Source organism: Phyllobates terribilis, unplaced genomic scaffold (assembly GCF_046119375.1).
Source record: "Phyllobates terribilis strain yellow unplaced genomic scaffold, ASM4611937v1 Scaffold_7__3_contigs__length_470593459, whole genome shotgun sequence".
Lineage (NCBI taxonomy): Eukaryota > Metazoa > Chordata > Amphibia > Anura > Dendrobatidae > Phyllobates > Phyllobates terribilis.
The window spans coordinates 71016054-71038227 of NW_027362767.1; the positions used below are offsets into that span (position 1 = coordinate 71016054).

Below are 22174 nucleotides of genomic sequence, written 5' to 3' on the forward strand. Positions count from 1 at the left end.
ACACCGGGGGCCATCAGAGGGTAAGTATAGATTTATTTTTTTTATTTTTTACCATTCTATCGTGTCACATTATATAAATACATGCCGTTTGCATGGATTTATATAGTGTGACCAAGTTGTCAAGCACTTTCCAAGTGATGCTAAAATCGCTTGGAAAGCGCTTGTCAACCCGTATGCGGAAATGCAAGTGAAGAACGCTTCACATCCGCATGTCCCTGGCAGGAAAAACGCATGTACAATCCGCATGTACAATCCGCATGCGTTTTTTCTGCCAGGGAGCATTTCTGCATCGTGGGCACATAGCCTAAGAAACATTTTTGTTTTTAAATTAATTGAAATCTCGGTGTGAAATGACAAAATATGACATATTCTAATGATCGTCGCTTACATTCTAACGACATTTTTGACGTTGAAATTTTCCAGAGGAGAGATGTCGGGATCTTGGCCTTTGTCATTCTGGATGACAATTTGCTGAACGATCCGATCCAGGAGGAGCCAGTAATGTACAGTATTGCCACTTCGTTTATCTGTTTCCAAGAGAATAAAGGGACAAGGACGTTGAATAAATGTTATATTATATTATATATATATATATAGGGCAAGGGCATAACCTTCAGGAAGCAAAGTACCCACAGATAATATATTGTGTCCTCAGAAGAAAACAATTGACACCAAGTGACACCAGACGCGCTCTATAAATAATCATCACGTAGCAAATATGTAAAAGAGAAAGAATAACGGAGCCAGCCAAGAAGACAGATTTATCGGAGGCCCGATGCCAGGTTGTGTTTTTCATTAAACTTGTGATTTCAAAGTCTCGTTGACATTTTATTGGACGGTGTTTAAAAGGAAATGTATCATAACAAAACAATTTTTAAATAGATTTTTTTTTAAAATAATTGTTAATAATTTGAGTATGTTCTTGTTCTTTATGTGACGACTATCCATAAAAAAATGTTTTAAAGTGTTCGAATACTAATGCTCAAAAATGGCTTAATGTCTTTAGCTCAGCTTTGCTGTGTAGACTGGGACAGAGCCTGCAGAATCAGCCTAATATTACTAGATTACTTATCCTAGCTGGGTCAAGAATTAAGAGGAGGTTATCCGGCTTGTTTCAAAAACTATCAGCAGCAACCCATGAGGTTAATAGAAAATCTACTCACTTCGGGAATCTGTTCCCCGCTCCAGTGCTCCTCCATATTGTCAGTTATGATATTAAAACAACCAAGCACTGACCGCTGCAGCCATCGATTGGCTGCAGGATCAGAAGACTAGAGGTCAGTATGCCATCATTTGTGACAAAGACCGAGGGAGAGTAATTCTTGCTGCTGACCGTTTATTAAACAAGCCAGAAAAGCCCTTTAATGTACAGCTGGAGGACTATAAGGCAGAATATCAGTTTTGGAGCCTACAACAGCGGCAGGCTTATGCAGTGGGAGCAACTTGGGTGAACACCAGATGGTGATCTATTAACGGTTACAGTTTGTTGATATGTGTAGAAGTTTCCCTAGACTGTACTATATGACCTCTCTGTTTTGAAGATATATGCAGCTGCCCAGTCAGTGCTACGGCAGTGCTCCACATATTTCAAGAGGAAATAGTTATTAAGGGGAATCTGTCACTAGGATCAACCCTCCTAAGCTGTTTTTACGGGCATGTAGGTCTTAGGACGCTGAATAAAATGATACCTTGATATCGGTGATCCGATGTTTTTTTTCCAGAGATATCCACGTTTTTCTTATATGTAAATGAGCTGTTCAGGACTATGGGCCGAACATAGATCTGCAGGAAAATCTGCCTCCAGATCTTATTTTTAATAAAAGGTCATGTTACCAGTGTGAGACATGTAACTAACACAGAACAGTAGAGCTGTACTTTGTCTCATAACAAACACATTTGCTGCAGCTCTCACAGCTCTGCTGTTTTGCAATACTGACTGCCTGTGAGATGGAAGCTGAAGTACTGAAAGGACAAGTGCTGATGTGTCAGGTATAATCACACATAGCTCTGCAGAGAGATCAGGAGAGCAGAGAGTGTCCATTACACATCACACTGGTAACTTTCCCTTTCATATAAAATAAGCTCTGGAGGCAGATTCTCAGGGAGATCTATGCCCGGCCCATTGATCTTAACAGCTCATTTACATACAGTACAGTCCGGTGACTACCTCTTGAAGCTCATCAAGAGAATGCCAAGAGTGTGCAAAGCAGTCATCAAAGCAAAAGGTGGCTACTTTGAAGAACCTAGAATATAAGACATGTTTTCAGTTGTTTCACACTTTTTTGTTGAGTATATAATTCCACATGTGTTAATTCATAGTTTTGATCCCTTCAGTGTGAATGTACAATTTTCATAGTCATGAAAATACAGAAAAATCTTTAAATGAGAAGGTGTGTCCAAACTTTTGGTCTGTACTGTACATGAAAAATGTGGATTTCTCTGGAATAATACATTGAATCGCCGATATCAAGGTATCATTTTATTCAGCTTCCTATGACCTACATGCCCATGTAGACGGCTTAGGAGGGTTGATCCTACTGAAAGATTCCCTTTAAGTTAAGTACACATTTCTGTTCATTAAAAGGATTGTTAACCCTCTTATTCAAAAGGTATGAGTATGTCAATATAGTTGACATAAACTGCACAGATTTCCAGGCATAAAACTCACAGTACTATCATTGTGTATGAAATTATCCAAAAATCTGTAGTGAAATTAAACCCATACATGATCTACCCTATCCCTCCCAGTAGGTGCAATGTATATTTTTCGGCTGTTGCACAAGGAGTAAATCATTATAACAATAGCAGAGATAATAACACAACTTATCTAAATATTATAACATTAATCTGTATGACTTCTCCATAGCCGGCAAGATACACTCACAGCTCGTATACTTACAAGGCATTTGGAGGCAATGATGAAGTATAGACATAAAGTGTGGATAGGACTCTGAGTGCGTTAACCTCTTCCTTACCAGCTCAAATATCTGAGTTGCGCTTTTAGTGTCTATGTGAACCTGAGCAAGTAAGAAACACACAGATTATCAATCAGAGAACATGATACATCCCCCCCATCTATTAAATGGCAAAGATCGGGACACTTACCAGGTCAAATCTTTTGGCAAATTCAAGTTCATCTTCATTTCTCAACATCTCGAAAAAATCTAAATGCCTGCAAATATGGAAGGATTAGATGTGGCTATACGTCGGAGTACTTTTCGCATTCCATAAAGTTCTACTATGTATTATAGGCACTTTCCGTGATTGGAATAAAATAAATGACCAAGAAGTCACATGCAGTTTCCGTACAAACACATAACTATAAGGTACGCCTTGTCACTGGTGGTGGAGTACCTTCATTTCTTTCTGTAGCAATATTGCAGTTCTAATTTTCCACATTTCATATTTGCATATTATAATATTGCCGTATTTTCTATGGCAGTAATGCAGTTGCAATTTTCTAAATTTTTTCTTATGCCATTTCTTGTACTGCCGTTTTGCTCCTACCCACTGGTCATTCTTCACTTTGCTGCTGCGTGCCGTCAACCATGAGTGAACGCTGAGACCATGGATTGGCTGCAGTGGTCACTGGCAGTAGATGGCACATCATCACTGCAGCCAAGCAAAGAGTGACTGTCGAGGGAGATGAGAGAGAGGTAGCACGGAAACCTTTTACTATTTTATCCCATTGCCCAATTCTGGAAAATCCAACAAATGGTGGCAAATCAAAGAATTGGCCATCCGTGCAATGCATCGACAGGCTGGGTCGGCCAAATGGCTCCGTAGCTGGAAGTTCCACATAATGTAACAGAAGATATAAAATGATAAGGACAACTTTGGGTCAATTCTTTTTCTTGGATAAAAAAAAACTGTCACCAGGTTTCCCATTATTAAACCGATAGCAGCAAATGTTATCCTAATTAGGATCCCAACATCCCGATGGGAGTATATATGGACCCACCTCTGCATCCTTCTGTCAGCTTGTTAACCAGACCCCAATCAATCAAAGCCAGAGGGGTCGGGTTGGCGAGCTCACAGCAGGCGCCGAGGTTGGTCCATACATGCCCATTGGACAATATGGTGCAGAGTAACGTACAAGCGTGCATACAAAATGTGCTGGCATCAGCTTCATAATGGGATACCTAATGATAGGTTCCCTTTTTGGCTAAAAATCTATTTTGCAATTGAGCTTCATTAAAAATGTTGTACTCTGCTTTCATAGCCTCTGTATTTGACTGTATACTGCTAGTTGCAGAAGGAGTAAACTGGGAATCCAGCAGTGAGCTAGTCCTGTTGGGAGAGTTCATAATTCATATTCGTTTTAGTGAGGTTCTTTACGGGACCAAATCAGCTGAGAGAAGCTCAGATGGAGGAAGTCGCCCATCAGAAGGAGCTCACTAATGGATTCCCAGTTAACTAATTCTGGAGCCATCATTAGGCAGAGACTATGGAAGGCAAATGGTGCAAAATCTTTAATGTAACTCAATAGAAAATACGTGCATACTAAAGTTAAAAAAGGGGGTACATAGCCTTCAACAGGAGGTTGTAATAACCCCTTTAAAAATAAAAAAGTGTGTGATAGAGGTTGTGCACAATTGTAATTGACTTTTATGAAGTTTTATTATGTCAGGGGCCAATTTTGGTGGCGGTCACAGCCTACTTTGCATGACCATTGCTAGACCATGCACCAAAGAACTTAAAAATGTCTCCTGGCAAAGAAGTTGTCACTTTATTCTAACCCAAAGTATATATTTACATGTAGTTTTCCTACAATTGCAATATTGGATAGTAACGTTCTACTATGACCGCAGTTGTCGGAGACCGATCATAAAACAAAGGAAAAAAAGGAATGAAACATACAACAAAGGTTGGGGGACAGTCAGTGTGCTGCGTGGCTTACCTATCGAGCGTAGAGTTGTCGTGTTCCCGGAGTTTATCAATTACCGGCTGAATTCCCAACATTAGAAATTCGAATCGGAGATGAAGCCGGAAATCTAAACTTTCCTTCAATATGCAGAAAAAAATATACCAAATATTAGCTACTTTGATGAAACAGAACAGATCTTCCTTATGATCAATATTTACAGCAGGAGTAGGCAAAAATAAAAAAATAATATATATATATATATATATTTCTTACCACACCGGCTCCTTGACTAAGAACCGCATTAATAAAAGACATGATTGCGGTCTTCAGGCTGACTTCATCGCGATACCGGCCTGTACTCCGATCCAGGTCATTAATTAAAGTCTAAGAAACACCAAAATAGAAAAAAACAATAGTGGTCAAATCATTGATCGCAACAAAATGTGACTATATCACTGGTGGTTTGGAACAAGAAAATATGTCCTCTGTGTTAAGGGGTTGTTCTACTACAACAATATCGAAGAGCTATCATTGATATCAGATTGGTGGGGGTCTTACACCTGGCACCCCCTTTCAATCAGCTGTTCTCAGCTCTAGCGGTGGCCAGATATAAGCAGTCCACTGATTTAGTGGTTGCTGCCGGGTTCTCCTATTCAATTGAATAGAAGCGAATTTTCAGATATATATTTATACTTTTTTTTTTTTTTATTTAACACAAGGAAGGAGTCAAGTGTTTGCCAAAACAAAAAGATGGGTAGTTTCAAAAAGTTTAAACACCCTTTAATATCAACCATATAAACACCCTTTAATATCAACCATATGCAATAATTATCAAAATAATACATATTTATATATGAAAGACAATTTTTAATTATTGGAAATTGATGTTTTAGCACTCTTTCCTCCCCTTGTACATACAGTTTCTCACAGGTTCCCATTAATGTCTGTAGAAAATCACCATTATGACTTAGGAGAAGTCTCAGATTTTCTTACATAATGATTGATCCAAAAATACCTGGTTACAAGCTGAAGAAAGCAAATATAGACTGAAATAATTGAAATATTCCCTATTGATATTGGAAAGGACAAGCAGGGAGTTGAGGACCTACAGGTTATCTGGAATTAACGCTAATTTAAAGGGGGTTTTCTCGACTGACAAAGTTAATTTTAGTCAACATTTTAATCAATAGATCTTTGAATAATAATAATTTCCACAATTGGTTGTGTTTACAAATAATGTCCCTGTGCTGAGATAATCTTATAAATGTGCCCCTGCAGTGTACTGTGTAATGGCTGTGTCTGACCGTGCAGGAACATGGCCTGATCATAACACAGCTCCTGGGCAGGAGGGGGAGAAAGAGTATACAGACATTACAGCACAGGATCACAGCTGATTCTTTTTGTGAGATAAAGCATTTTACCTCAAAGAAAGAATCAGCTGCGATCCCCTGCTGTCCTGTCTGTATACTATTTTTCTCCCCCTCCTGCCCAGGAGATGTGGTATGATCAGACCATGTTCCTGTACGGTCAGACACAGCCATTACACAGTACACAGCAGGGGCACATTTATAAGATTATCTAAGCACAGGAACATTATTTGTAAACACAACCAATTGTGGAACTTATTATTATTCAAAGATCTATTGATTAAAATTAACTTTGTTCATGTGAAAACCACTTTAAGTAATAAGTTCTTTATGATGCCATAAGATCAGCTGGATCAAACTATCCAGTTTGCTTGTGTATTTTCAGAAGGGTCAAGAAACCGGACCAGAAAATAAACAGACATCGTATCTTAGGTTTCCAAGATCTGGTCTGAATTTTCAGAAACAAAAACTAGGTGTCCCTGAAAAATGTTCATATAGAAGTCATTAGAAAAACAATGTGCACAATTACAATGTAGAAAGTACAGGAAAACATGTTCAAAAACAAAAATTGTGAAAAAAATAAATTTATTTCATAAAAACAAAACATCCTTCAACCAGCGAAGGTCAAGTCTATGATTTTACTGAAAACTAGTGACACAGATGAAGAAACATGACAACAGTGAGGCATGTCACCAGTCAGCCATAAACAGGCACATTTGGCTTAAAGGGGTATTGCCATCTCCAAGATCCTATCCTAATATGTAGTAGATATAATAATAATAATAATATTAGCAAATACCTCCAATTAGAAATGTAGTATAGTTCTAATTAGCTATGTTACTTACCACATGTGCAGGGCATTGCAGTAGCTTACATTTTCCACGACCACTAACAGCAACTGTCACTATAGGAGTGGTCGTAACCATGGATGCCAGAGCTACCTCAAAGCCCTGCACATGGGGTAAATGACATAGCTAATAAGAAGAACTATACTATATTTCTAATTGGAGGTATTTGATAATATTATTATACTACTTATTGTGATAAGATCTTGGCGATGAGAATAACCCTTTAACTGTCTAAGGCCTCTTTCGGATGTCAGTAATTTTTCTTGTACCCAAATAAATGGTTTGCGTTTCATCAGTTTTTCTCATATTTAAAGAAAAAAAAAATACAACTGATTAATGGGATAAGCTTGAAAAAACTCAATCAGATTTGTTTCATGGGCTCAGACATGCCTTGGCAAGTTTGATCTGAGACTCGGATCAAATTCGGACACGTCTTCGCGATTTTGTGAGGACCACTCTGTCAGAAAAAAATACACGGACATGTGAACAGCCCCACAGACTACAATAGGTACGAGTTCTATCAGTGAAATATACGGTTAGAACTCGTATGACAAAAACTGACGTCTGACTGAGACCTTGGGATGCAGCAAATTTTGTCATTTTTTTCTTCCCTTCTTCAAAAAGGCAAAACTTTTTGACTTTTCCGTCAACATAGTATTGGGAGGGACTTGTTTTTTTTGTGGGACACCTAGTAGCTTTGACGGACACCACTCATTTTACCAAATAATGAATTAGAATACAAGAAAGAATTAAACTGAGAAATAGTGAAACAATTAGCAATTACGCAATTGTTTTTTTGGGTTTCAGCGTAGTAAAAATGACCTGGCAACATGGTTCTCCAGGAAAATATGATTTCAGTGATTCCAAACTTTTTATTTTTTTACTATTTTAATTGCTTATACAAAATTCAGAGATTTGATAATTAAATTGGTTTATGGCCCCATTTTCTGAGACCTGTAACTATTCGATTTTTCCCTTGATGGAGCTGTGTCAGGGATTTTTTAGTGTAAAGAGTTGTAGTATTTTATGGTATCATTTTCTGGCAGATACAACACTTTGATTACTTATTATTGCTTTTTTTGTGAAAAAAATGAGACAAAGAAACAGCAATTTTGGAGTTTCGATTTTGACATGCGCGAACCCAATGATATCAGCGAGTTCCGTCAACATGAGTAATGTGTATGGGCGCCGACTATTCCAACTGGGCAAGTTATCACCGATCCACAGAATAGCGGATTGGTTGCTGATCGCTGCGGGTCCAACCATTGGGATCAGTGGGGGGGGTCAGTCGTCAGAAAGTTACTTTTTATTCTGTGGATCTGTGTTACCTTGCCCAGTTGGGAATACCCCTGTAAAGTGATTGTTGTGTTACCTGGAAGCGCGTCCTCTCGCTGGCGTATCTCTGGTAGTGCAGCATTGCTTCCAGTACTTTCTTGTGTCCTCCAGGGACCAAGCAGACGGCTCCCATTATTTCCAGAACAGCTACTTTAGTCTTGATGTTCTCCGTGGCCAGACTCTGAGCAATTACATTAATGCTCTCTGAATGGGCCAAGACGTGCGCCCGCCCCTGAGAGTTGTTCATTAGCGCTTTGATGCAGCCAATGAGAGAGGTATGTATTTGAGACTCTGCTATTTCATAGTCCATACTTTTAAGGAAGTTCAATATACACGTTAAACCGTCCATCTCTATGAATCTGGTCACAAACCTATATAAAAAAAAAAATATTCTAATTATTCACAATGTGTGCCTACTGTAAAATATAATCGATAAAACTTTTGGAAAAACTCAAGCACAGTGTTATGCCAAATGCAAGACCTGAAGGTGGTGGGGACATGACACAGGGATCCTTCACTATGTCACTCAGTTTAACCACAAGACCTTAAACCAATTTTACACAATGAATGTAGCCCAATATGCAAGATGTAAGGTTTTAAAGGGATACTCCTGTATAATAATTTCAGAGTGAAACTGCCACCTATTACTTTAGTTAAAATAATGGGTGGCGTGTTTAACATACAATATCCTTTTCATCATCTTTTGCTTCTAAATCAGTCTCCTTCCCCTTCTGGCAGCTGACGACAATCCTTTTTCACTTACTCTGTAGAAGCAGCCTGCCTAGATCAGCTGCTATGGTACTGTGGAGGATCAGCTCCTTCCCTGACAAGCACGACAGAAAGCTCCCCTTCTCATCATCTTTTGCTTCCATGTGTATTGCTCTTAATCTGAGCTGCTGGAGACTGGTTCCAGACAGAATCAGTCTCCTTCCCCTTCTGGCAGCTGACGACAATCCTTTTTCACTTACTCTGCAGAAGCCGTCTGTTCAGATCTGCTGCTATTGTACTGTGGAGGCTCAGATTCTTCCCTGACAAGCAGGAAAGAAAGCTATTTCTTCCGACTGCTCGGCAATGAACAGAAGATCATTATGCAGTGACCTGGCTGTGTAGAAATTGACTGCGCATGTGCGACTACCAGAACTCGGCTCATTCGGTGGACATGCACATTGCTATACACTTAACACTAGGTGGCACTATACTATGTGAGTAAATGTCTTAATTAGTGTTGAGCGAGCACTAAAATGCTCGGGTGCTCGAAGCTCGGGCCGAGCTCGCCGTGATACTCGGGTGCTCGACCCGAGCAACGAGCCCAATGTTAGTCTATGGGAGACTCGAGCATTTTTGCGGCGGCTCCCCCGGCAGTCTTTTAAAAGCCTAACAAGTGCCCAAAACGATAGTGACAGTGCTCAAATGACATGGGGACAGCATGGGGATCGCCCCAGGAAGCATTTCTGACCCCCAGGTCACTGCTGTCAACAACGTGGTCAGAGGTATTAAGCCACTTTTACGGGCTCACAATAAAACGTTCAAAAACGAAAGTGAAACTTTTTTCCTGTGAAATATGTTAAGGATAGTGTTGAGCGATACCTTCCGATATCAGGAAATATCGTATCGGATTGGATCGGACCGATACCCAAAAAGTATCGGATATCGCCGATTCCGATACCGGAAACCAATGCAAGTCAATGGGACACTAATATCGGAATGAAAAGTAGGTTAATTCTACATGAAGTAAAACAACTAAGAATAATGTAGAATGTATTGGGGGAGGTGGCTGCCCAAATCGATGGGAACAATGCTCACAGTGAAACATGAAAAGCCGGCAATTCATCAGCGCATACACCGGTACCCGACAATTTACAACAGAAAGAATAGAGCTTCACACATAGATTAGATAGATAGAAACATGTCAGTCACATATATATGAAGTACAGTGACAGTGTTGCTTACTGCACTTGTCATTTAGTGTAAAGGATTTATTTAAAAAAATAATTGTGTTTTCATGCAGTGTCTCTTTAAAAAAGCCGGCCGGCAATTCAGCTGCGGTACCCGACAATTTATAACAGACAGAATAGAGCTTCACACATAGATTAGATAGATAGAAACATGTCAGTCACATATATAATAAGTACAGTGATAGTGTTGATTACTGTACTTGTCATTTAGTGCTAAAATAAAGGATTTATTTAAAAAAAAATTGGCGTGGGGTTCCCCGTAATTTTAGTCTCTAGCGGAGGTTAAGCAGACGGCTGGGGCAGATGTTTGAAGCCTGGGAAGGGGGTAATACCCACGGAGCTTCCCATGCTACTAATATCAGCCCCCAGCTGAATACCTAGCCTTTACTAGCTATTAAAATGGGGGACCCCCTCAAAAAAATGACGTGGGGTCCCCCCTAATTTAATAGCTAGCAAAGGCTAGGCAGACAGCTGGGGGCTGATATTAATAGCCCAGGAAGGAAGAAATTTTTTTTTAATTATTTCGTGAATTTCCTGAAATAATTAAAAAAAAAATTGACGTGGGGCTTCGCACTATATTTGTGTCCAGCCAGGTACAGCAGGCAGGAACGGGCTGCGCCCAACCACCAGCTGCCTGTTTGTACCTGGCCGGACACAACAATATAGGGAAGGCCTTTTTTTCTTTATTATTTCATGAATTTCATGAAATAATTTAAAAAAAAAAAATACGTGGGGCTTCTCCCTATTTGTCTGTCCAGCCAGGTACAACTAGGCAGCTGGGGGATGGAATCTGCAGCGCAGGGAGGCCCAAGCTTTCTGCCCCCCCCCCCGGTGTAAATTGCAGTCCGCAGCCACCCCGGAAAATGGCGCGTTCATAGAAGCTGGATGCTGTACCTGGCTGGCATACAAAAATATGGCAAAGCCCACGTCATAATTTTTGGGAAAAAATAATTAAAAAATAAATAATAATTAAGGGACTGCATCTTTATTAACTCCTCAAATGTCATTTAGTGTTAAAATAAAGGATTTATTTAAAAAAAAATTGGCGTGGGATCCCCCATAATTTTAGGCTCTAGCGGAGGTTAAGCAGACGGCTGGGGCAGATGTTTGAAGCCTGGGAAGTGGGTAATACCCACAGAGCTTCCCAGACTACTAATATCAGCCCCCAGCTGAATACCTAGCCTTTACTAGCTATTAAAATGGGGGACCCCCCCCCCCCCCAAAAAAAAATGACGTGGGGTACCCCCTATTTAATAGCTAGCAAAGGCTAGGCAGACAGCTGGGGGCTGATATTAATAGCCCAGGAAGGGTGCCATGAATATTGGCCCCCTCCCAGGCTAGAAACACCAGCCGTCAGCCGCCCCAGAAATGGCGCATCCATAGGATGTGCCAATTCTGGCGCTTAGCCTAGCTCTTCCACGCTGCCCTGGTGCGGTGGCAGGGGGTAATAGGGTTGGGGTTCATGTCAGCGCCAGCTGCCATGAAGCCCAGGTTAGTAATGATGGGCGTCTATAAGACACCCCCATTACTAACCTACAAAGTGTTAAAAAGAAAAAACACACACTACACCCAGAAAAAAATAATTTATTTGAAATAAAACACACAATTTTATTTAATTCTTAGTTTACTAAAAAAAAATAGTTACCTGTCCACGTTCCTGCGCTGATCTCCCATGCACAGCTGTCACATCTGGAGATGGTGACAGCTGTGCATGGCTGCTGTAAGCTCACACTGCCGGGAACATGTCCGCTCCCGGCAGCGTGAGCCACTGACCGAGGTCACCGGAGTGCATTCAGTCAGCGCAGCTCCGGAGACCTCCTTTACGGCACTGCTGTACCGTGGGAATTTCTCACGATACAGCAGGGCCGTAAAGGAGCTAACCGGAGCAGCGCTGCCTGAACTCCGGCGAACCCGCTTATGCAATGACGGGGCTGCTTTACGGCCCCATCATTCTAGCGGCGGCAGCGGTTCAGAGCGGTCACATTCTATGTGGCGGCTCTAAACTGGAGATCATCGTGGGACACTCGTGGACTACTACGGAGGGGTAAGGATAAGGTTGTGGTTTATTATTTTACATTTTATTACAGGAGATCGATGGCTTCGGGGAATTAGGTGTCTAGGTGAGTATAGGTGTAGTTTTTTAATTTTTACTTTATTTTAGGTGGCGATCGGCGGGGACAGGTAATGTATGAACTAATTTATTGTAGGCAACCACTGGCCACCAATGACATGTATTTAACATTTATTGGGGACACAGTAGGGCAATTTAAATAGCAGGATCAGAATGATGGGAACTAGTGCCAACAGGATCAGCTCGATGGGAGCAGGAGTGGACGGGGGACAGACATAGGCCGATGGGAGTAGTAGTGTCACATCGGCCTATGTCTGCCTGCACGCACACACCCGCAGACATCGCACAGACACCGCGCACACCCGCAGACATCGCACAGACACCGCGCACACCCGCAGACATCGCACAGACACCGCACACACTCGCACAGACACCGCGCACACCCGCAGACATCGCACAGACACCGCACACATCGCACAGACACCGCACACACCCGCAGACATCGCGCAGACACCCACACACACCAATCATGACGGGCTGATCGTCTGGGAGGTGACGCTGTGCGGCCAGCCAATCACTGTAATGCCCACAAACAACATGGCTGCGGCATTACAGTAACTGGCTGGCAATCCCTGCATGTTCATTGGCTCTGTAAAGAGCACCAAACATGCAGGGCGGAGACCCGAGCTCCCGCCCGAGTAACCCGGAAATGCTCGGTGCTCGCCGAACATCCCAAGTAGCGTGATGCTCGGGCGAGTACCGAGCAGTGTCGAGCATGTTCGCTCAACACTAGTCTTAATGCTTTACTGTATTTTTTTTTTTAACCACATGTAAATTGCAAACGTTATTCATTTTTTATCATCTATACCAGAGATCAGCAACCTCTGGCACTCCACTCTAAAAATCTTTGTGATATATATATATATATATATATATATATATATATATATATATATATATATATATATATATATCACTTATCATGGCTTCTGACCTACCAGCATATGTAAATAAACAATAAAGAACCCCATCAATCAACCTAATCTGGCCAATGACCACAAGTGTTTCGCTGCACAGTCTGACTTCACCCGGAGCTGAATTTATTACTTACATCTATAAAACAATCAGTCACATAAGTGACTGAAAGAATAAAAAATACATATTTATAGAGGATCGAACTGACCTCATAGGTTTCGTCCTTAGCGCCGTCTTCAAGCTCTCTACAGTTTTGTTCCTTTCGTCTTCATCTTCCTTCTCCATTGCCAATAATGTTCTCCTCTGCGACATGGGAAATGGGAAAGTTAATTGCTCGTTCATTAAGAGTTTAATAGGATCATTAACCATTTCTTGCATCATGGGAGTGCAGAGAAGAGCACATAATCCGTCCTACCAATCTAAACTAAATTTATAGGATTTAATAATAATAATCAGTAGCGAAAACCCTAAAACAGGCCCTTGATGGATGCTGATTTCGGGACAGAAGGATGGCACTCTGTGCCCGGTTAAACCATCTGCTGTAAACAGGATAGCAGACAATAGCTAAGATCATCCGGATTACTATGAAATGTTTATTCACAGAGGGAAAACTAAGGTTTAATACCGCACTACTGAAATTAAAGAGCTTCTCCAAGAAAATGACACTGGCAGCCTTTCCAGTGTATGGGTCATCAATGTAAGGGAGAGACTGACCTCTGCAACCTCTGCGGATTAGCACAATGAAGGAGCCACGCCACACACTACAAATGTGGGATCAAACACATTGTCATTGCTGCTTAAAAAGTACAACATTTCTTTTAGAAAAAGTATTAAAAACTAATCCTCACATAACAAGCAATAACTTTACCACTTTTCTTGGCTTTTATTCTAACAGCATGCAGATTGTGTCATTTCCCAGAGGAGCATGCATGGCTTATAAGTCTCCTCACTCTGACATGCCAGGCTTGGCTTGTCACTCTCCTCAAGGAGAAACGTTACCTTTTAGACCCCATTCTAACAGCATTAAATACAACAGCAGGGGTGCAATATATTGTATATACTACAAAGTCATGAACTGAGGGAGCAGTATCACATCTAAGAAAATCATCTAGACGGTTATAGTAATAACAATCACAATAAGTAATGGTTGTGCCGCTCAACAATCAAAAAGTTATGAAAATGAACTAGATATTTGCCTGATTTTGGAAGCAGGAATGTGTGTGGTGCTACATTCACACATCCGTATACAGTGTCCGTGTGCCATGTGATTTTTTTTTGTCATTAAATCCAGTGTAAGAGCGGTTAATGCGGTATTGCAGGTGGTCTTTTATGTGGCTCTCCTGAGAAAGAAGTCAGACTTCGAAACTCATTGAGAATAAACTACATGTTCTTCAAACTTTGAGGACTTCAGAACGCCTTTCCTATTATCAACACAGCATTAGCTGCTGTCATAAGTCTGGGTTCGATCCCTTGATCCTGTGCTTTGTGGTTGGCTTCTCTATCCGCTGAGCCACAGCAGTTACACCTTTTCGCTGAGTGTTTATTGCCGGTTATCCTTGCTTTAGTATTTTTAGGTTAACAGGTGTTTTCATTGAATCATTTGTCTGCCTAATCACCTTTCGGGTGTGGCTAAATATACTTTTCCCCTGCTGGTATTTCCTGCTGGTGATATTCTCATTTGGATGTCCAGCCATTCTGGCGTTGTTTATGCCAGTCAGTGAAAGACCAGCTAGAGTTTATCTCTCTGCTGATTTTGCTTTTCACCCTGCACCTATCTTCTGTTTCTTGTTTAGGAAGAAGGCAGCATACTCTCCAGCAGTACGTAAATTAGCTTCTCATTTTGTATTTCATGGTTTCTTTTAACTCCCTCTGCGATCTCTTTCTATCTCAGCACTCCTTCCCTTCTGTAGGTAATTTGCACTCTGCTCTGCCCTCCGGTTCCTTAGGAGGAAAGTGAAGCACTTGATGGCCGCATGGGTCCGAGCTGCTATAGTTTAGTCTGTTGTTAGGACCATTCCAGCCCAAGTAGGAACCACTAGAGACTACGGAGTCAGAATCTCTAGTCTGTACAGGAACCGGCTAGGTCAGTGGCAGTTTCTAGTGTTTTACCTATTTTCCCGTGTGAGTTGTTACACAATCATAACAGCGGCTCTTCCACGGTATATCCTGAAATCTATGTTGGGGATTCCAACCAGCAGATCCACAACAGCTGGATCATTGAGCTTCTGTAAGAGCTGGGCTCTCACAACTCCGCTAACACACCACAAACGCCCTATGTGAATAACACTCTTGTTTTCTGTCCTTTTTTAGCATTTCTTCATCTGATTTCCTATCAGTCTGCACACCGAACTATTGAGTATGTCCTATTCGGATACTCAAAATTGGACCAGAATAGGACCTGCTCAGAGTCTCACACTCGGATTCGTGATTTTCATGGATGTGTGAATAGATCCATGAGACTTCATTGGTCCATGTGCCGTCGGATAAAAAAAAATTGAGCAGCACACAGACATTTCTCACCAATGTATGAACGTAGTATAAGGAGGAGTCTTGTGGCCCACCAGAGTTAGTTAGGTCTCCCCTTTATTCAGGAGCATTGGCCAGTACGGTGAACCCATTATGACGATAATTCACAAATGTGAAGGAAAAGGTGTAAGAGATGCTGCGTCCCAACTCGGCCGCCCATTTCACCTACGTCAGATTCATTTCAACCTCTATATGTAGACATAATGAGTGTTGGCCGAGCACCTATATATATATATATATTTTTTTAAATAATACTGTGTATTTGGGATTTGTCTCCCTTGTTGAGTAATTTGAGGTTCCATAGCTTATTTTAACAACCCCTGGATAGATTTAAATTTGGACTATTTTGTGTAATGTTGTATATACGGCTCCTGCTGTTTTGGAAATCTTCATTGTATAAATCCTGGAAAACAGATTTAGGCTGTGTGCCCACGTAGCGTTTTTCAAGCGTATATGCTGCGGAATTTCCGCAGCGTAAACGCTTGAAAAAAGCATGTATATCCGCACCCCATGGTCCCCAATGGCATTCCGCAATGTCAATGACCATGCTGCGGATTTTTCCGCAGCGTATATGCTGCGGTCAAAAATCCGCAGCATGTTCATTAATTTTGCGGAAGCGCAGCGGAATCAATGTGCGGATGGTACCCAAGTCTGGATGAGAGGAGACTCTCATCCAGACCTGGGTACCAAAGAACCTGTAAAAAAAAGAATAAAATAAAGTTTATACTTATCTTCTGATGTTTTCCCTCCGTCGCGCTGTTGTCTGAAGGACCTGCCACGTCATTGAGTCATGTGACCCATCACATGACTCAATGACGTCACCGCAGGTCCTGCACACAACAGCGTGAGCCGCTCAAGCCTCCGGACGGGGCAGAGAATGCATCAGAAGGTGAGTATGAAGTTTATTTTTTTATTTTTTACCATTCTGAACAAGTTGTCAAGCACTTTTCCAAGTGATGCTTGGAGAAGTGCTTGATAACCCGCATGCGGAAATGCATGCAAAGACGCCTCACAAACGCTTCTACCTGGCGGGAAAACCGCATGTAATATCCGCATGCGATTTTCCCGCCAGGGAGAAGCGTAAAAAATATGCTTCAGGTCCGCAACGTGGGCACGTAGCCTTAGTAGGAATTCATAGTCAGCCGTAATGAGTTATCTCTACAAGTCTAAGCAGATCAAGGCCAAAGGGGGGTTGTCGAGAAAATGACAAGACCTGTTCCTTCGCAGCAACTCTCGGGCCCACACCGGTGTCCTCTTAGGAGCGGTCTAGCCTACAGATGGTAGGTGATTTCTTATAATTTTTCCATTTACACCAACATAAGACCATTATTGAACAAATATAACGAAAAGGAAATAAATACGAGATCAGTAAATAAAAAGCAAAGCCAAGTTCCTTGAAAGTTAAGGCTTAGGAAACCCCTTTCATCATCTTGCAATTTACTGGCATCTAATCCTCCGACACAAGCAAGTGCTGAAATCCTCCATGTTTGCAAATGTGTTTATAAAGGAAAAGACAAACAGAGCAACAGGTCAATGGAGTCTGCGAAAATGATTGCAAACATCCAGCCTTCAACAACTGAACTGGATAAAAAATAAAGGAAGGGGAGAAAAGAGGGAGGAAAGAGGACGGTTGTGTTATTTCTATTGTGTTGTGTGACTTGCCCCTTGGTAATACGTGTGGACAGCTGTCAGCAATGGTACAAAGCAATCCTGTGCCCTGCGGGGCTCCCGAATAGTGATGTCATTTATTCTATCACTCCTTTGCAAAATTCAACAAAGACAGCACAGAGGAGGGAGGCTTAATCTCTCCAATATGCAGCTGCTACATGTGAAATGTATAGATGACCCAGAAGCTGCTCATCCATTAACTGTGGACTCGTCAATATATTCCAAGCCCCCGGCACTGCATTGTTAGTAATGGAAAATCTTCATTGCACATAAGGTGGCAATTCCTACATTGTATTCCTGTAAAAAAAATTAGTACGTGTAACCATTAAATAAAGAACAACTTCAAACTTCCTCCTCTGCATTTTACATCCTTCTGCTAGGACTATATAGGTGTTTATTGGGGTTTTGTGGAGGGTACGACCACTGTGACACAAGACTTACATTTTCTAACATAACCATCCAGAACCAACATTGTGTCCCACTGGTCCAAATAGACCATCGTTAGCTAAATTTATGCCAAAACAGAAGGTATGGTTGGCATACACATTTTTCTTAAAAAAAGGCAACTTGTCAGGTATATAGCATATTTCGAGGACATGCATTTGGCGACACTCTTCAATCATACACTAGGTGAAATGACTCTTTAGGCATCGGATCAAATGTATAATACCACTCAATGCATTCCTACGATACCAAGAACTAAATTATGTGCAATTTGCAGCCCCAAAAGAGGTGAAGCCCTCTGTTGCACAAGTAGACTGGATTAGTCTAAATGAGTACACCTTGTTTCAGCAAAAAGGCTTAAAGCAGAGCTTCAACCATTTTTTTTTAAATTTCTAAAAGAATAATGTAGCGGTTTTGGTGCATGCTCTGTGTATATCAGTTAATAGTGTTATTTATGGGTTGTCTGCCATCTTGGTTCCTTCTCTTCCACATGCCCCTGTCTTCACAGTAGAGGCAGAGTCTCATCACATTACAATTGCTCTGCTTTAAATCATATCTAATGTCAGTGGTGATAAATCAGTGATATATCATTGCTTTGCACTCACACTGTAGAACCTCTGAATATTCATTCTGGTGCAGCTTTGGTCAGTCTCCCCTGCCTCCTGCTTGTGAGAAGTTGCTTACAGGCAGGTGAAAAAGTGAGCAGAAACCTCTTGTGTATTCTAGGAAACGCAAATACATCCTGTGTCTCCAACTTCTAACAGGTTTTCTCCCTTCCTATTTGACAGGTAGAAACTTCTCACAAGCAGGATGCAGGGGCGGCAAACTACATCTGCATCCCAAAAAATACACAAGAGATTCTGCATACAATATTCACAAATAGCAGAGACAGGCAGCATGAGTCAGGGGAGTTTTATACATTGGCAGTCAATTACAGTATGGACTGGTCTACTATCTTATTGCTATCTCATATGTGTATGAAAGGATATCTTCAGCTGTAATGGCGGTGGTAGTATAGGAAAAAGAAGAGCTATGTGAGAAGGGCAGGTGCCTGAGAACTGTTAGAAGTCAATGGGAGGTCACAGGAGGGCATTTACTGGACTAGTGGGCAAGTACATGTGAAGAAAAACCCCACTTCGATAGCGTGTTATATTAACCAATTATCTCAAACTTGCAGAGTCTCAGATTTATTAAAGATTAGTAAATGTTGCAGTATGCATTACTATTCTTCAATATTGCTGAGTGCTGCCGCGATTACAGTATATTACGAGATATTGATGAACTTTTTTATCTTTTCCCAACTTGCAGTTATCACAAATGATGCCGGACACCTGCTAGAATGTTTCTCCGGTAAAATCATATTAAATTTCCATTAAAGGACACGACATGTCGTACTCGTATAAACTGTTCTCGCTTTATAAAAAGTTAATGATCTTGTGAAAATATGGAGACAATCTCTTCTTTGCCCTTCAGTGTTTTAGTGACCTAGAAAACGTAATGAAGTCAGCCACATATCGTTACACAATTTGGTGTCTAATCTAGTAATTATACCATTTAGACTTTGTGTAATGGGCAAATTACCATTTTCTATAAGTCTTATCGGCTAAATGTACCCAGCTGTGCCGGAAGAGATTACCCTCTCATGACTCGCTGATGACCCAACTGCAGTCACAGGCATGTTATCAGTTCAGTAAGTCCCACCTATCAAAATATAGGCATACATGAATGAGGTATCAGCATGTCAATTTGATCCAATAGTTTGGGAACATATAGGTGGCCGTACAAGTGAAGAAAGTTGGCCGAACCCAATGATTTTGGTGGGAGCTTCCAACCAGCTCATGTGCATAGGGGTGACCCAATTCTTATTCTTCTCAGATGGCAAATGTTGTGGGGAAAAAAGGATTGAGCAACTTATTCAAGAGATCGCATGGGTGAGACAAGAACCCTACATGTAGCTCGTAATCTACAGCGGAGCTCAGACTCCTGTGAACCTCAGGCATCCAACCAAAGCAACATACACTCATTAAAGGGCTGGCTTCCTAAATACTATCCCTTTCCATGTGTCCTATTAGCAAATAAGGATGTGACTGAGGGAGGGTCTTCTGCTCAGAACGTTCTCTCATTCGGGATGACCCCTTTTAATGTTAATTAATAGTTTCGAAATTAGAGAAACATTGGTTCTTCTCCCGGTAACAGCCCTATGTCCGTTCATAGGATGTGCCTTATATTAAATCTCAGCTTAATTAATTAAAGTAAATGGGATTAAGCAGCAAAACCATAGACAACCCGTGGACTACAGTGGTGCAGTTTTGCATGAAAGCAGTCATGCCTTCCTAAACATGTACAACAAACAATTTAGAAAGAGCGAATCCACAGAGGATATAATTGAATGAACAAAATCTCAGCTTAATTAAAGTAAATGGGATGGAGCAGCAAAACCATAGACAACCTGTTGACTACAGTGGTGTCGTTTTGGATGAAAGCAGTCATGTCTGCCTAAAAATGTACAACAAACGATTTAGAAAGAGCGATTCCACACAGGACATAATTGAGACAACTAGATGTTCCTCGGCTAGTGATATAGACTTAGATCTGGAATGATCTTTCCTACAGAGAATTTTTTTTATTGCAATATCTGATGAGCATCTCCAATGGAGCAGCATTCCTGATAGACAAAATGTAAAGAATGATTGAGGAGTGGCCACGAATCTCTTTGCAACACTGTTCTATCTACTCAGCTTAGGCCACCGTCCCCATTGACTTTGCAAAAAGAAAATCCCAGCTGTCCATAGCAGACTCAGCAAAAGACTCTTAGCCATGACTGGATAAAACAACTGCTCTTTTCATAAGATCCTCTATTAGTTATGTTTATCTGGAGAGATGTGAGGGGGTATTTATTCTATCTGGAGTATGCACCTGGCAGATTTCCACACTGCAGTTGCTTGACAGCTGTGCTGTGCCACCATCGCCTTTCGTTCGCATGGACATCACACCCTCCAAATAAATGTTATCACTGACACCCATTCAACGGCCCGAGATAAAGCAGAGTGCATAGACAAGGCCGTAGTGTGTGATTAATAAAGAGCGACATGTTTTCCAAAATAAGTGAAGTGAGCTTGGCAGATACGGACTTGAGAATTTCCTAGCACTGCAGCATCTACACACACTAATGGTCAATTAAGGCTACGTTCACATGTCTAGTAATGATCTGTTAGCACGGATCTAGCAGAAATCAATTGGCAAAAAAGTTGTGTAGACAAATTTTTAGTCTGTTTTTCAAAAACTGATCTCTGCTGGATCCATTTTTTAAAAAACCCGATCTGTTAGAAATGGGAGAACAACTGATGGCTAATGAACAGATCCATTGTCCATAGACTTCAATGTTACAAAAATGGATCCAGTGGAGATCAATTTTTGAAAAACGGACTAAAAAGTTGTGTCTGCAGAACCTTTTTACTGGATCCGTGCTAACGGATCATTACTGGAAATGTGAACGAACATATCCTAAAAGGAGCACTCCAGGCAAAAGAGAGTCCCTGAAGTGGGCAGAATTTTCTTAAGGGTGTTCTTCAAAGAGGTTGTTTGCATGAAAAGAGTCAAAGAGGAAGAGAGTAGGGTCTCTAGTGACATCTATTGAGTGTACCAATCCTAAAACTCAATATTAACTCTTTAAAGAAAATGTGTATGCAAATTGCCTCTTCAGAGAAAAAGAGGACTTGAACTCTATAGCGCCACCTATTGGAAGCAGCAATCCTACAAGTCACAATCAACCCTTTAACGAGTCGTGCAATATCCTAAGTCATATTGCATATTAAATTTCCCAGAGGAGCATTGCACGACGAATAAGCCTCCTTACCTCAACATGTCAGAGCTGGTATGTCACTCTCCACAAGGAGACATGTTACCCCTAAGAAAAGGTGTCAATTTTTTTAGCTTTTGATTTTATGTTAAAATTTCTCTCTGTCACCTATAATGACTGTGATCTGAGTGGAGCCATCATGTCATTGCAGCGTCCATATCACAGTAATTATCGGTGAGCGCTCACCAGGTCTGGGCTACAATGCTGCATCTGTGATTTCATCCAGTGACATGTACTCACTACTGGATGAAGTCACTAC

The 22174-nt window shown here is 41.2% G+C and overlaps 1 protein-coding gene across 7 annotated transcripts in view; it reads right to left on the reverse strand.

Moving 5' to 3' along the window:
- Positions 1-22174, reverse strand: part of DAAM1 (dishevelled associated activator of morphogenesis 1) — a 188257-nt gene that overhangs the window by 42229 nt on the left and 123854 nt on the right. For all 7 annotated transcript variants that reach the window (XM_073638751.1, XM_073638750.1, XM_073638748.1 and 4 more), the window contains 7 exons: positions 13627-13721; positions 8455-8788; positions 5141-5251; positions 4901-5004; positions 3106-3172; positions 2900-3017; positions 389-527 (listed from right to left, as the gene is read on the reverse strand). In XM_073638751.1, coding sequence (XP_073494852.1) covers positions 389-527; positions 2900-3017; positions 3106-3172; positions 4901-5004; positions 5141-5251; positions 8455-8788; positions 13627-13721 — 968 coding nt within the window. The remainder of the gene's footprint in view (positions 1-388; positions 528-2899; positions 3018-3105; positions 3173-4900; positions 5005-5140; positions 5252-8454; positions 8789-13626; positions 13722-22174) is intronic.